Source organism: Chelonia mydas, chromosome 9, assembly GCF_015237465.2.
Source record: "Chelonia mydas isolate rCheMyd1 chromosome 9, rCheMyd1.pri.v2, whole genome shotgun sequence".
Classification (NCBI taxonomy): Eukaryota; Metazoa; Chordata; order Testudines; family Cheloniidae; genus Chelonia; species Chelonia mydas.
Window position 1 is genome coordinate 1,162,310 of NC_057855.1, and position 13,096 is coordinate 1,175,405.

Here is a 13,096-nt window from a genome sequence, read left to right on the forward strand (position 1 = left end):
CCCTTCGCCTGGCCTCTCGGCTCCACATTTCATTTCTTCCTGATTTGCCTGTGATCTGTGTATTCTACAGCCCTGGCGTGTTCCATTGTTTTGGTGCTCCTGCTTATTCCATCGCCTCTTGAATCATAGAATATCAGGGTTGGAAGGGACCTCAGGAGGTCATCTAGTCCAACCCCCTGCTCAAAGCAGGACCAATCCCCAATTTTTGCCCCAGATCCCACATGGCCCCCTCAAGGATTGAACTCACAACCTTGGGTTTAGCAGGCCAAAGCTCAAACCACTGAGCTATCCTTCCCCCCCGAAACGTTTCCATTTGTTCCCCCCCCCCCCCGCCATCAAAAAGCACCTGTTGCTTTTAAAGCAAAAACAAAGCACGTTGGAATGAGCATGCTGGAAAAATCACAGCTGGCCCTGGGGTTAGTGGAGAAAAATACCAGCCTGGCTGGAGTCTGGGGAGGGTGAGGAGCTGGAGCTTAGGCCTGGTCTTCCCATGGAAAGCTGATGTGCATGGTCATCAGGTATGGAAGGTTGCAGCCCAGAGAAACAGAACTCTGCCCAACCCGCAGGCCTGGGGGACAGCTGGGCTTTCGCTGTAGTGCGAACTCTGCTGTTCAGGGTCATTGCCCACATGGATTTCAATGCAGTGGTCGGTTTAGGTGGCATGCCGTTTGTGCTGTGTTTTACTTTGCTGTCGTATTGAGGAGTATGAAGCACCCACCTGGATTTCCTTCCCAAATGCTGAAGTTTCTGTTTGCAGGAAGAGCAGGAAAAGGTTCCAAGGAGTTTAGGGATGAAAAGCCACAGCCGGAGCATCTGCCAGGCAGCTGCGTTTGGTAGCTCCTACTGATCAGAGAAACCAGCAGCCCTCGGGCGCCAAGGGGAACACTAGTTGTGACAGTGTATCCTCCCGGAGCAGTCCCAGGCTCTTTTAGTTGGTAACCACACAACAGACACATGGACTCCAGCCAGCCTCTGTGCTCTGGGAATCACCGGGACGAATTAACCGTTTAATTCCAGCCTGCCGGTAGCTATGCCAGGAGCATAGCAAACATGCTCCCAGAGCACTAGCAACTCCGCGTCCACGCTAGATCCATGCCATGGGGGAGCTGCACTGCCTGCCCTGCAGGGCCTGTGTGTGTATCTGGGTATGTCAGTGCCTCTCCGGAGCTCTGTGAGCTTGAGCCTGACTCTGCAAAGACTTACCCCACACAGGGAACTGGCTGCACTGAACCACCCAAAATAGGGATCCGGATCAGATGCTGAATGCACGATGGAACTACCTGTGGGGTGCACTCTACTTTCCGGACAGCAGCCTGGCTAGGCCGCCTCTTCAACCCCTGGGAATCGGTGGGGAATTTTACCAAATCCTGTAGAACTTTCCTCCCAGACTCTGCACAAATATGGGTGCGGGAGGGAGGGGAATTTCTCCTGCAGGTTCTCTCCGACGCTCAAACACTGGGTAATGTTTGTCTGCACTGAGTGTAAACTCGGGTAGCTGACTTTACCCACTTCTCGTTTGGGGAATATGGAGTTTGGTTTGGGTTAGTTTAACCACTTATATTTTTTTGTCAGTACACGACCATTAGATCACATAGATTTGGTGCTTGGTTGTTTCACCCACTCTGGTTTCCTTTAAAGAAAATCGAAGTCTTCCATCCCTCTTGATCTCATCCTCCCTGCCCCCCCGCACCTCCATGGGGCGCTCCCTTTGGCTGGGCTCCCTCTTCCCATACTCCTAGCTAGAGAGAACCAAAATGCCACAATTAAAGGAGCGATTTGGCAGAATGGTCAGTGACGGTGAGATCTGCACGAGAGACCACGCCAGTGGGACGCCAGACCGCTCCAAAGCAGCTGTTGTTGGCTGGATTTGAACCTGCACCTGAAAGGTTAAAAGCTGTCCATGCTGTTACTCGCTCCTGGAGCTGTCCGCTCCCTTGCCACTGAACTGTTCTCACCCTCATGGACTCTGTGCCTTTGGCAGCTGACACCGGGTCCCTGCGTCTCTGAAGAGCTGCACTGGGATTTATTCCCTTGTGAACAGTGCAGTCACACGTGCACGCACACGCACTGTGACTCGACCTAGTACATAACAGGACAAGGGAAAGTAACACTTCCTCCTCCAGGTTTTGGCTCGGCACTAAACAACTGCTGTTTGTTTGTCCACCAAAAAGCAGGGTATTGTTCTCTTCCCATTACTGCGTCTGCATTTACTTGGATTAGCGGCTGCACGCTAATCCCCTGGGGAACGATGCTGCTCTAAAACTGATTTAGTCATTTAAAGTAAATCTGCTTTTCTGCCTGGTCGAGCTGGGGCTGGGCCCAGCCTGCGCTGGTGGATGGCGCAGTCGAGGGATGAGTGGCGCTCTGGGTTGCGGCTGTGTCAATGTTCCTGTTACAGCGACAGGGGTTATAATCCTGTTTTCAGGAGTAATAATCCAGCTCTTCGACAGTCGCTCTGGGCTACCCCTCGGCTATCGAGGGTGCAGCACGTTTCTTTAAAATAAAAATGTGAAACAAATGATCAGTCCCATCGCTTCCGAGGTGCTGCCGTCCCTTTCCCCTCTTGGCGTCTGGCTCTGTCCCTTCCTCTGCTCTACGTTATTTTCTCTCGTTTCCGTGGGTGGAAGCTGATTGTTTTCATTATAATGCTTGAGCGCTCAGAAGAGAAGCTGGATCAGGTAATACACAGAGATGGGCTGGAGCCCCAGCCCTGATCCAGAGGCCCTGAACATTGAGGAAGTGTCGCTCCGGAGCCAAGCTTTGGGGTGCAGGTCTGTATCTACCAAGGGCTGAATCAAACCCTGCACATGGGGGAAGCTTGGTCCTGGATCCAGTCTTTGCATCTTGGGCCTATCTCTAACTCTGTGTAGTTTTGTTATTTTCTTTCTCCTGTAAGTGCAACGTAGATGATGCGATGCTGTCTCACACCTGGTATTTGCTAGGTTCATTGGCACTCACAGACAGACTGACATCACTGTGGCCTGCGTGGTCCTGTCTGAGAGATTTCTGTGCTAGCCACAGAGCCTGATGGAGAAAGGTCTGATCCTTTTCTCTCTTCCCAGCACTTTGGATTGCACTGATCGTCAGACCGTACTGACTGCCCCATGCTCCTTCGCTGAGCAGACCATGCACTGTCCCGTCCCCCCCCCCGCGCTCCCACACACACATCATCACTTCCATTCTTCTGCCTCCAAAATCCCAGACAAGGGTTTGGGTAGGACTGTCAGAAAATGGAGTTTTCCTTCCGTGGGAAATGGCCACATTTCAAAATGGCTTTCACTTCCACATTGGAAGGAAGGCCAAAGTATCAGAAATATTCACAAAACAAAAATTCCCAAGTTTCACATTAGAAATCCCTAGATGGAAAATTTTGCCTTTTCACTTGCAAAGAAATGGGCTCAATGTTTGGAACTGACATTCTTGGTTTGATTCAGCTGATCAGAAAGCTGAAAAGTATTGTCCCAGTCGACGGTTTTGACAAAGCCATGTTTTCTGCCAGGAGAATGTTTCCTACCGAAAATGCCTGGTCACTCTGGCCTTGCGCATGGGCTCCCATGCGACACCACTGCTCTCCGTGGTTCTACACGGACACCCCTCCTGCCAGTGGGTGTGGGAGGGCTCTGGGAGGGTGCAAAACTTGGGCTGTGGAGCCACCAGGCAGGTGGTGGATGGCTGTCTCATTTCTTCCGTCCCAGGAGACGCAGGGCTTTTGCTTTCCCAATGCCTGGTTGAACTAGGGACTCGGATGAGACCCCGGCCCGGTAAGGGATTTGCCATGCATGAGGGAGGCAGCACTGGTGAGGTGTGGTGCAGAGTGTTCCAGCTGCACTCGTGTTCATCGGCAAGTCGGAAGGTGGATGCAGTGTAAAGCCCTGGTCCAGGTACTGGCCACACCCAGCCAGGGGGAGAGGGAGGGAGATTTCAGCTTGGGAAAGAGATGACTAAGGGGGGATATGATTGAGGTCTATAAAATCATGCCTGGTGTGGAGAAAGTGAATCAGGAAGTGTTATTTACTCCTTCACATAACACACGACCTAGGGGTCACACAACGAAATGAACTGGCAGCAGGTTTAAAACACACAAAAGGAAGTATTTCTTCACACAACGCACAGTCCACCTGTGGAACTCCTCGCCAGAGGATGTTGTGAAGGCCAAAAGTATAACTGAGCTCGAAAGAGAATTAGATAAGTTAATGGAGGATAGGCCCATCAGTGGCTATTAACAAGGTGGTCAGGGATACCTCATGCTCTGGGCGTCCCTAGTCTCTGTTGGCCAGAAGCTGGGAATGGGCAACAGGGGATGGATCACTTGATGATTCCCTGTTTTGTTCATTCCCTCTGGGGCACCTGGCCCACTGTTGAAGACGGGATACTGGGCTGGATGGGCTGTGGTCTGACCCAGCCTGGCTGTTCTTGTGTATGTTCTTATGAGATGCAGCACTGAGTCAGCCACGCTGTCATGAGCACCAGCGTGTTCGGAGAGCGACAGGTCAAGCTGCGCTGAGGTGGACACTGGAGCATCCCCTGACGGCTGCCCTCCCATCAGACTCCTGAGGCCATTGCAGTGTCTCCACTGGAGCTGCCGTAACCATTACCTGGGGTTTCTGCAGGGCCGGCCCCGTGTCTCGGGCGCATGTGTGCGGTGCGCAGGTTAATGCAGCCCGGCTCCCGTTGCTTTCCTACCCAGGGCACGTCCAGAGGTGCTGCAGGGCCGTTGATGTGTCCTGTGCAAAGTGCCTCACTGCTGGGACTTGGCAGAAAATCAGCAGGACTTCTCCAGGGCTCAACCTCCTCCGTCATCCCTTCTGGCTAGGGTGGCATTTGGAGCTGACAGCCTTCCCGCCCCACCGAGCAAATGGAGCCGGAGCTCAGGGCACGGGACAGCTTTGCAGAGCCATGAGCTGGTTTGTGTGTGTCTTGTGGCTTCCCTGCTGCTCTGGTTTGCCTGGTGACAGTTCTCCCAACTGCTGAGGGACAGCTTCCAGCCACCCAGCAAACTCACCTTTGGGGGGTCTGCTGAGCCCCCTAAAACCCTGAGCCGTGAATGTGATGTGCATGGAGCAATGAATCCTAAAGCAATGAAAAACAGCTTCCCTGCAGCCCTTCCTCTGGGTCTAAGCAAGGCCTGTCCCCACGCACTATAGCTGTGTGCTCCGGCTGTCAGCACTGCCTCCTGCTGGGCTGCCAGGTGCCGGGGGAACCAGCCGCCAAGCACAGGGCTGGTGGCAGTGCCCTGCAGTGCCGTGTGGATCTGTGTCCGTCACCCTTCGCTTGAACCTCTTTGCTCAGCATGGTGGCTGGAAAACGATCTTGTCAGTACCACTGCTGTCAGTTTCTCTGTCTGTCCACCAGGCTTGGGCTGCAAACGCTGCAGGGGTGTTTGTCTGATTTAATAAATCTGTTTCTGTGGGAGTTGTTTTGAGCTTCGCAGAACATTTCTGCTGCTCTTAGGGATTCTGTCAGTTGTTTTAAAAAGCCTGTTTTTACAGACCCTAAATGTTATGCCCAAATCGGACCGGAGAGCGTCTCTCTACTATCTAGCAACCTTCAGCCACAAGATGCCTTCTAATCAGCATGTGCCACAGCACCCCTGTGAGATGGACATTACACTTACAGCTGGGGAAACCGAGGCACAGAGCCATTCACTCTGCTGCGTCCAAAAGCGCCTACTGGGTTCAGTTGTCTCATCTTTGGAGGCTCAAGTTGTGCACCCAGACATTGTGAGACCCGAGTGTTGGGAAAGGTCTGGCTGCATGTGAGCGTCCTGGGGTCACACAGGGCCAGGTGCAGAGCTGGGAACCCACTGTGTCCTGGCTCCCAGTCCTGTGCTCTGACCAGCTCTCTCTCTCTCTGTACATTGCTAACAATGGGCCTGATTCTCCGCTGCCTTGCTGCTTGCACAGTCATGACACCCATGCACAATGGGCTGTAAACGCTGCCGTTCACCTGGTTCGCTGGCTGCACAAGGGTCGTGGAGGATTATTGGAGCGGTCCGGGCATGGATGCGTAGATTCAGAGCAGTGCATAGGAACTTGGAACATTTAAACACACCACCACACCGCTGCTGGTGTGCACATGTGAACACATCCTGCCACACTCTGAGCCGGAGGCCTCTCTTGGCTCGGACATGCCTGCCCAATGTTGCAAACAGCCTTCATCAGCAAGTTTGGGTTGTGTGTGCCCTGCTGTGTCTGACTGAGTTCCTGTGCTTGCTGCAGCTGCCTGGAGCCTGCTTCCGGCGCGGGAGAGGAGCAGATCTAGACGAGCGGGGGGGCTGCCACGCCTGCCAACACTCTTGGTTAATGTGGCTCTGAGGTGGTGGTCATGTTTTGAAGAGAGGGAGCTGGGTCTGTTCCCATTGCGGCTGCTCTGTGGGGGAGCTGCGAAACCTGTCCCGAACGGCAGTGACCACCTCTCTCATTCAGAGGGACTTGCACGGTGCGGGGGGACTTTTGGGCCTGAGGGCCACATCGGGGAATAGAAATTGTATGGCGGGCCATGAATGCTCACAAAATGGGGGTTGGGGTGTTGGCTTTGGGCTGGTGCTGGAGATGAGGAGTTTGGGTTGTAGGAGGGTGCTCTGGGCTGGGACCAAGGCATTTGGAGGGTGGGAGGGGGATCAGGGCTGGGACGGGTACAGGAAGGGGTGCAGATTCCGGTTGGGGGTGCGGGCTCTGGGTGGGGCTGGGGATGAGAGGTTTGGGATGCAGGAGGGTGCTCCGGTCTGGCTTTGGAGAGCAGGAGTGGGAGCAGAGCTGGGGCAAGGGGGTTGGGGCATGGGGAGAGGCTCAGGGGGTGCAGGCTCTGAGCAGCACTTACCTCAAGGGTGGTGCGGCCCCCGACCCAGCACCCCGGCCGGAGCGGGGCTGGGCTATGTGGTGTGGCTCGCGGGCCGGATCCGGCCCATGGGCTGTAGTTTGCCCACCCCTGGACTAGCAGATTGGCGAGTGGGGTGTTAGCGTCTAGCCTGCACTGCACCACGGGCTGAAAGAGCAACGAGGCGGTGACTAGGCACCAGCAGACAGCGTCCAGTCCCTCAGGGATCTGCGTCTGGGCTCGTTGATCCGAGGGTCAGTCAGGAGGCAGTGCGGTTAGATCAGAACCAAGCCCGCTAAGCCTCAGCAGGATGGTTATGCACTGCTGCCATTCCCCGCTCGTGCAGGGCTGTGGGTGGACCCCAGTCCACGCAAGGAGGGCGCAGTATCCTCCCAAGGACAGGATGCTGGGACCCTGCCCCCATGAAACCAGTGTTTGTGGGCACCCAGAGAGAGGACAGAGACTGACTGGAGGAACAGAAGGGCTGCTTTGTGCTGGGATGCTCACCAGTCCTGTGAGCTAAGCAGGGCCAGACCAAAGCCTGGTTTTAACCACTTACACCATCTGGATCAATGCTGTGATGTTCACTGCAATAGTTCTGCCTGGTGTGGATGCAGGGCTCCTGCCAGCCCAGCTTATTCCCCTCCCACATGGGTATACAAAGCTTTTATCTGCAGGCGAGGTCTGATTTTCTGCCTGCGTGAAAGGCCCCCAGAGATCACAATGGTACTTCAGGCCGTGGGCGTGGTGTTTCAGTGCTCTGCTGAGTCAGCCCTCGGTGCTGTTCCAGGGAGCCCCAGTCTTTCCGCCAAGATGTAAAGCCGAGGACCTGCCTGATGGTGATCATTAAAACCCCCAGTGAGCGCAGTGGCTTTAGTCATGGTGCCTTGGTCAGATTTCAGCAGCTTTCCTGAAATCCCCATGCAGTTGCCATTGGACATGGTGTAATGCTTTGAAATGGGTGAGTGCTCTTACGGAGCTACCGCATTCCACCCCAGAGGTGGCTGCATGTCAGTGGTGAAAAGTTTGCAAAGTGCATCAGGATGCCCTGGAATGAAGGAAGGTGGCCTGAACTGGGGCAGCCGCACTGACTGCAGCAAACTCAACCCACTGTGCAAGTACAGTGTGACTCCAGGGGGAGTTTCGGTGCCCAAAGAATGCAGGGTGTGTCCAAAGTGACCAGTGCTGTGTATGGACCGCACAGTCCCACCCTTGTATTTGTCTCATGCCTGTACAAAATGAGAGGAAGAAGCCGGACTGCTGGCTCACCTAGTCCTGCCACAGTCCTGGCATCGCAGGGCCCCTGCAGACAGGACACAAGAGCAACTTGATCTGCGCTTCCTCTGCGAGTCAGGAGCCTGTTCCTGCTGCACGCACGGCTGAACCACGGCTATTGTTCGCAGCTGCTCGGGGTTGCGTGGGGTTCCCGTGCAGGTCTCTGCACTAGGACGCGAGCGCCGGGAGCCAACACATCAGCTTTCCCGCGAGCGCTCTGTTGTACCGAAGGAGTCAGGGGGGTTCGCAGGGCAGAGGGACTGACGGCGTCACTGCTGGGGAAGGAGCTGCGTGGGGCTTCTTCTGTAGCCACTCAGACTCCTGTGTGCGTCTTTCACAGGAGCGTTGTGTCTGGGTAACCCAGCGGCCCTGCACAAAGCCCCGTTGTGACTCTTCCTGCCGTCACCCCTGCCGCGGGGAGGCTTTGTCTGGGATGGAGCTTTGAAGGGCTCCGTGTGGACAGTGTTCACGGGACCTTGAGAAATGGTGGCAGGGCTGAGAAGGGTTTGAGTGTTGCTCTGCAGGGAGCTCGTCTGGCCTCTTTTCCATCCTTTCTTGGGAGGCACCGGGGGTTGGCTTTAATTCCCAGCCCCTTCCTGTAGTGGGAGAGCTTGTGACCCCAGTGACGCGGGCGGGAATGGAGTCACTGCAGACTGACGCCAGAGGGCCTACAAGCAGAGTCTGGCCCACTTTGTTTCACTGTTTTTATTCCGTTTGTCTTCTAGAATTTGCCTTTGAAGGGGAGCTGAACCCTGTGTCCCTGAGTGCCCCATCGGCAGTACGCATTGCACAGCGGCATTGGGGGCTGGGTTAGCCAGTAGCTGTCAAGGCCTTTGATCTCTCAGTCTGCAGCACCCCTGCAATGCAGCCCATTTCTGCCTTTTTCTGCACCAGCAGATCCTTCCCAGGGGACCAAGCAGGGTGACCCAGGAAACTGGGGAGCCTGATGCTGATCCCCGCAAACCCCTGGGAAGGCTGATGGGGGATGCCGGCAATACAGCATGAAAAGATGGTAACAGAATGAATGCCCGTCAGCATGGGGGGCTCTGTGGGAAGCAGGACTTGTCACACCACCCCATCGTTCTGTTTGTGAGGAGATCACAAGTGTAGCTGATAGAGGTCACTGTGTTGACTGAGGCCTGCATAACTTCCTGATAAAAACAGCACACTACAGAAATCGGTGCAGCCCATGTTAAGGGACTAAAGACTAGTTTATCCAACAGAAGGGCGAGCTCTACCTGGGTAGGAGTTTCTGATAGCAGAGGGCTCTGTAACTGATCAGAAAAAGGCTTAATATGATTCCATGGTTGGAAGTTGAGACTAGATAAATTCAAACCACAAATAAGAGGCACATTTTTAAACGGTGGGAGGGTAATTAATGGCTGGCATCATTTACCAAGAGTTGGGGTGGATTCTCCAGCACTTGCCATTTTTAAATAAAGACTGCATGTCTTCCCAAAAGCCCTGCTCTATCTTAGCCAAACATTAGGGGCTTGACCCAGGAATTACTGGGTGAGGTTTTCTGGCTTGTGTTATGCAGGAGGTCAGACAAAATGACCATAATGGCACCACTCTTTAAATCTATTAAGGGCTGTTATAAAGAGGTCAGGGATCAATTGCTCTCATGTCCACTGAAGGTAGGACAAGCAGTAATGGGATTAATCTGCAGCCAGGCTGATTTAGGTTAGATATTAGGAAAATCTTTCTAACTCTCAGGGTGGTTAAGCTCTGGAACAGGCTTCCGAAGCAGGTCGTGGAATCCCCGTCACTGGGATGGTCCAGATTTACTTGGCCCTGCTCACTGCAGGGGGCTGGACTTGACTTCTTGAGGTCCTTTCCAGTCCCATAATCCCTTCTGGTCTTAAATCTAGGAGTCTCTGAGGCAGGTGTGAGCTCAGGCTTGCATTCCTTGTCCACCCGGAACACCTGGAGTCTGGAGAAGTGTGGGCTTGCAAGGAATGGGTCCCGGGATGGAGTTTTATCTCAGTCCTGCAGGGACAATGCTGAGGGTGAGCGAGTTTCCCTGGGGTACAGAGTGCATTTTTGTAGCTGGTGGAGTTGGTGCTTCTTGCGAGGCTTGTGCTCAGCTCAAACCTGGTTGCTGTTGGAGCCATCTGCCTGTGGCCTGTAACACCCCCGTGTTGTGCTTTTCTCCCTTCTCCAGGCACACGTTCTGGCAGTTCCGCCGTGAGAACCCCCAGACCAAGGTGGGTGAACCCCCTCCTGACGGACTGCCTGGCTTTAACAGCGGGGTCATGCTGCTGGACCTGGAAGCCATGCGCCAGTCCCAGCTCTACAACCAGCTGCTGGAGCCAGACATGGTGCGGCAGCTCACGGAGAAGTACCACTTCAAGGGCCACCTGGGGGACCAGGACTTCTTCACCATGATTGGCATGGAGCACCCCGAGCTGTTCCACGTGCTGGACTGCACCTGGAACCGGCAGCTCTGCTCCTGGTGGAGGGAGCACGGGTACAGCGACGTGTTTGATCAGTACTTCAGGTGCGAGGGCCAAGTCAGAATCTACCATGGGAACTGCAACACGCCGATCCCCGAGGACTAGGCCGCTCGTCGCTGTCTGCCGGGGGCACTCTGCCTTTTCGGGGGTGGGAGAAGCAGCTAGTGAAGTGTGTGCACCAATGCCCCGTGCAAAGGTGTGTCCACCCCATTGTGCGCTAGGCTTCCGCGCCACACTCCAGCTGTTCCAGGAACATTCCCACGCACCTCACCTCAGGGAGGAAGTGCAGTCTAGTGGTTAAACCAGGGCACCAGGGTTCTGCTCCCAACTCAGACACTGACATGGCTACATGAGCTGGGCAAGGCATGTCGCTCCTCCATGCCACAGTCTCCCTACCTGTAAAATGGGGCTAATAATATTTACCCTCCTCCCACTATGAGGCTGAATGAGTTCGAGCGGCGAAAGCCCCTGTGTACATGCAAAGTATGCCGATTCAGTGCAACGGCACATAACACTGCCTGCCCTCGCGCCCTGGGTGCGTCGCCCTGTGGGATAGGGACAGCGCCTCATTTGATACTGACCGTGTCAATGTTTGCACGGTGTTCATGAGCCTTGCATTGTTATTTGCTGTACCTACGTAAGGGACCATCACTCGGTGACCTATTTCTGTGTCCAATGCAGGGCGAGGAGACGCCGTCTCCAGCCTGGCCTCATTTAGAATAAAAGCCAAACGAGACTTTGTAAAGTCTGATTTGTGCTGATGAAATTACAAAGCTGCATTAACACTGGGTTACTCCTGGACCAAAATTGAATCCAAATGAGCTTTAAAGCCTTCTCTTGGTTCTTCCTAGTGCTAAAAGCTTTTCTGCTGTTCTCATCTTAGAACCACACAGAGTGTGGACTAGTGTGTTCTTTTTTACTAGCTCTTCAGTTAACCTTTTGTGCTAGAATAAAGGTGCAAATGTAAAATACTCTGTGTCCATTTTCCACAGTACAACTGATGCCAAGGGTGAAAAGGTTTGATAAGGGTCTGGTTCCTTCTTACGGTGATTAAAAAGTAGCTGACATGCGGCTGTTGGGTAAATGAAAAAATGGTGTCCTACGTACCATCGCCACTCTGTTTAACCGCCCGAGAGTCCTGAGTCAGGTCTATAATAAAATGTATTCATGGCAGTTGTTATTGCCCCTGTGTGTGTGGCTGATTATAAATGGCAGAGATAATGAGCCTCATTAGACCATTGTCCTTCCTTGGCAGCGGTGAGCTGCTTTTCACCAGGTAAAGCCTGCAGCGTTCCAGCCCGTGCTGGCGGAGTGCTCTCTGACGGCCGTCTGCAGCACCCCCAAGCTCTCCGGGTCCTGTCCGGTCTCTCCCAGATTCCACCGTCGCGGAGGAATCGCCAGGGGTGGATCTAGCCCAGTGTCCTGGCTCTGCCAGCAGCCTGCAGCAGACGAAGGTGGGATACCCTGCACCCTGGGGAAGCTTCTTCCTGCCGCCAGGCATTTAGTGATTGGCTTGTGTGGTGCGGCATGAAGGGTTAATCAGGAGGGCAGGAAGTGAGGGTCTTGCAGGCCCTAGCTGGGGTGTGAATGGTGTGCTCCAGCTCTTTAGCTGAGGACATGTTTTCAGTCCTGACCCAGCAATTCCAGAGGGGGGCACAAAGCGCTGCAGAGAACCGGTTGTCTCAGTCTCTAGGACAGCTGCTGTGGTACTGAACGCCTTGCCGTATGCGAGAGAGAGGACGGGGGTATTAGTACATGGGCTTTAATCCTGTGGCGCCATTAGCCACTGCCCAAACCCACCTCCTGCCTTGCCAGCGAATCCCCATCGGTCCCCACAGGCTGTCACAGAGGCAGGCCTTGTGGAACAGAGCTTGCAGGAAGGGGTGAAGATTTCCTGGGGATCTCGACACAGCCTAAGCTCCATGTCCAGCAGAATTGCGACAGTTGCACTTGGCCTAGGGCCTTCAGCGGCGCTAAGGCCAGTCTGTGCTTTCTAGTGTAACGTGTCCATCGTTCAATGAGCAGCACAGAATAAAATCCAAGTTACACAAGGTATCGCTGCATCATAGGCTGACAACATACATGTAAATATCAGCCCTGGGCTCAGCTATTCACAGCCTTCCTCCTGCGACGTCTGGCTTCCCGAATATTGAGAAACTCCTGGACAGTGAAAACGCACCTACTCTGCAAACACAGACAGCTTGGCAAAATCACCAGAGGAGTTTACCCACCCAAGCACACGCTCTTCTAGCCAGCTTGACTAGGGTGCATATGAGTTACCAGGCACAGCAGTTAGAAGTGCATGATGTGAGAGCAGCTGTGGCTTGTCTGCCTTACTAACCCTGCATGTGTCTGAATATGCTTCAGGTCTGGTCATGTTATTGCTTACCGCGGGTCTGCCGCTCAGAACGAGAGTGCTGGGGCTCTTCTCCAGCACACGCTACCTCTGGGAGGGGTCACACAGTAGAGTACAACGCTATCGGTCATATGAAGTGCCATTTATGGGGCCAAGGCTGTAAAGTGCACCCCCCCGCCTGCTCCTCTTCTGA

At 54.1% G+C, this 13,096-nt stretch overlaps 1 protein-coding gene across 5 annotated transcripts in view; it reads left to right on the plus strand.

Annotated features, from left to right (window-relative positions):
* Window positions 1-11,727, plus strand: part of XXYLT1 (xyloside xylosyltransferase 1) — a 101,171-nt gene extending 89,444 nt beyond the window's left edge. For all 5 annotated transcript variants that reach the window (XM_037908710.2, XM_043523157.1, XM_043523156.1 and 2 more), the window contains one exon: window positions 10,256-11,727. In XM_037908710.2, the coding sequence (XP_037764638.1) occupies window positions 10,256-10,652 (397 nt within the window). In that variant the 3' untranslated portion in view covers window positions 10,653-11,727. The remainder of the gene's footprint in view (window positions 1-10,255) is intronic.
* Window positions 11,728-13,096: the final 1,369 nt, after the last annotated feature.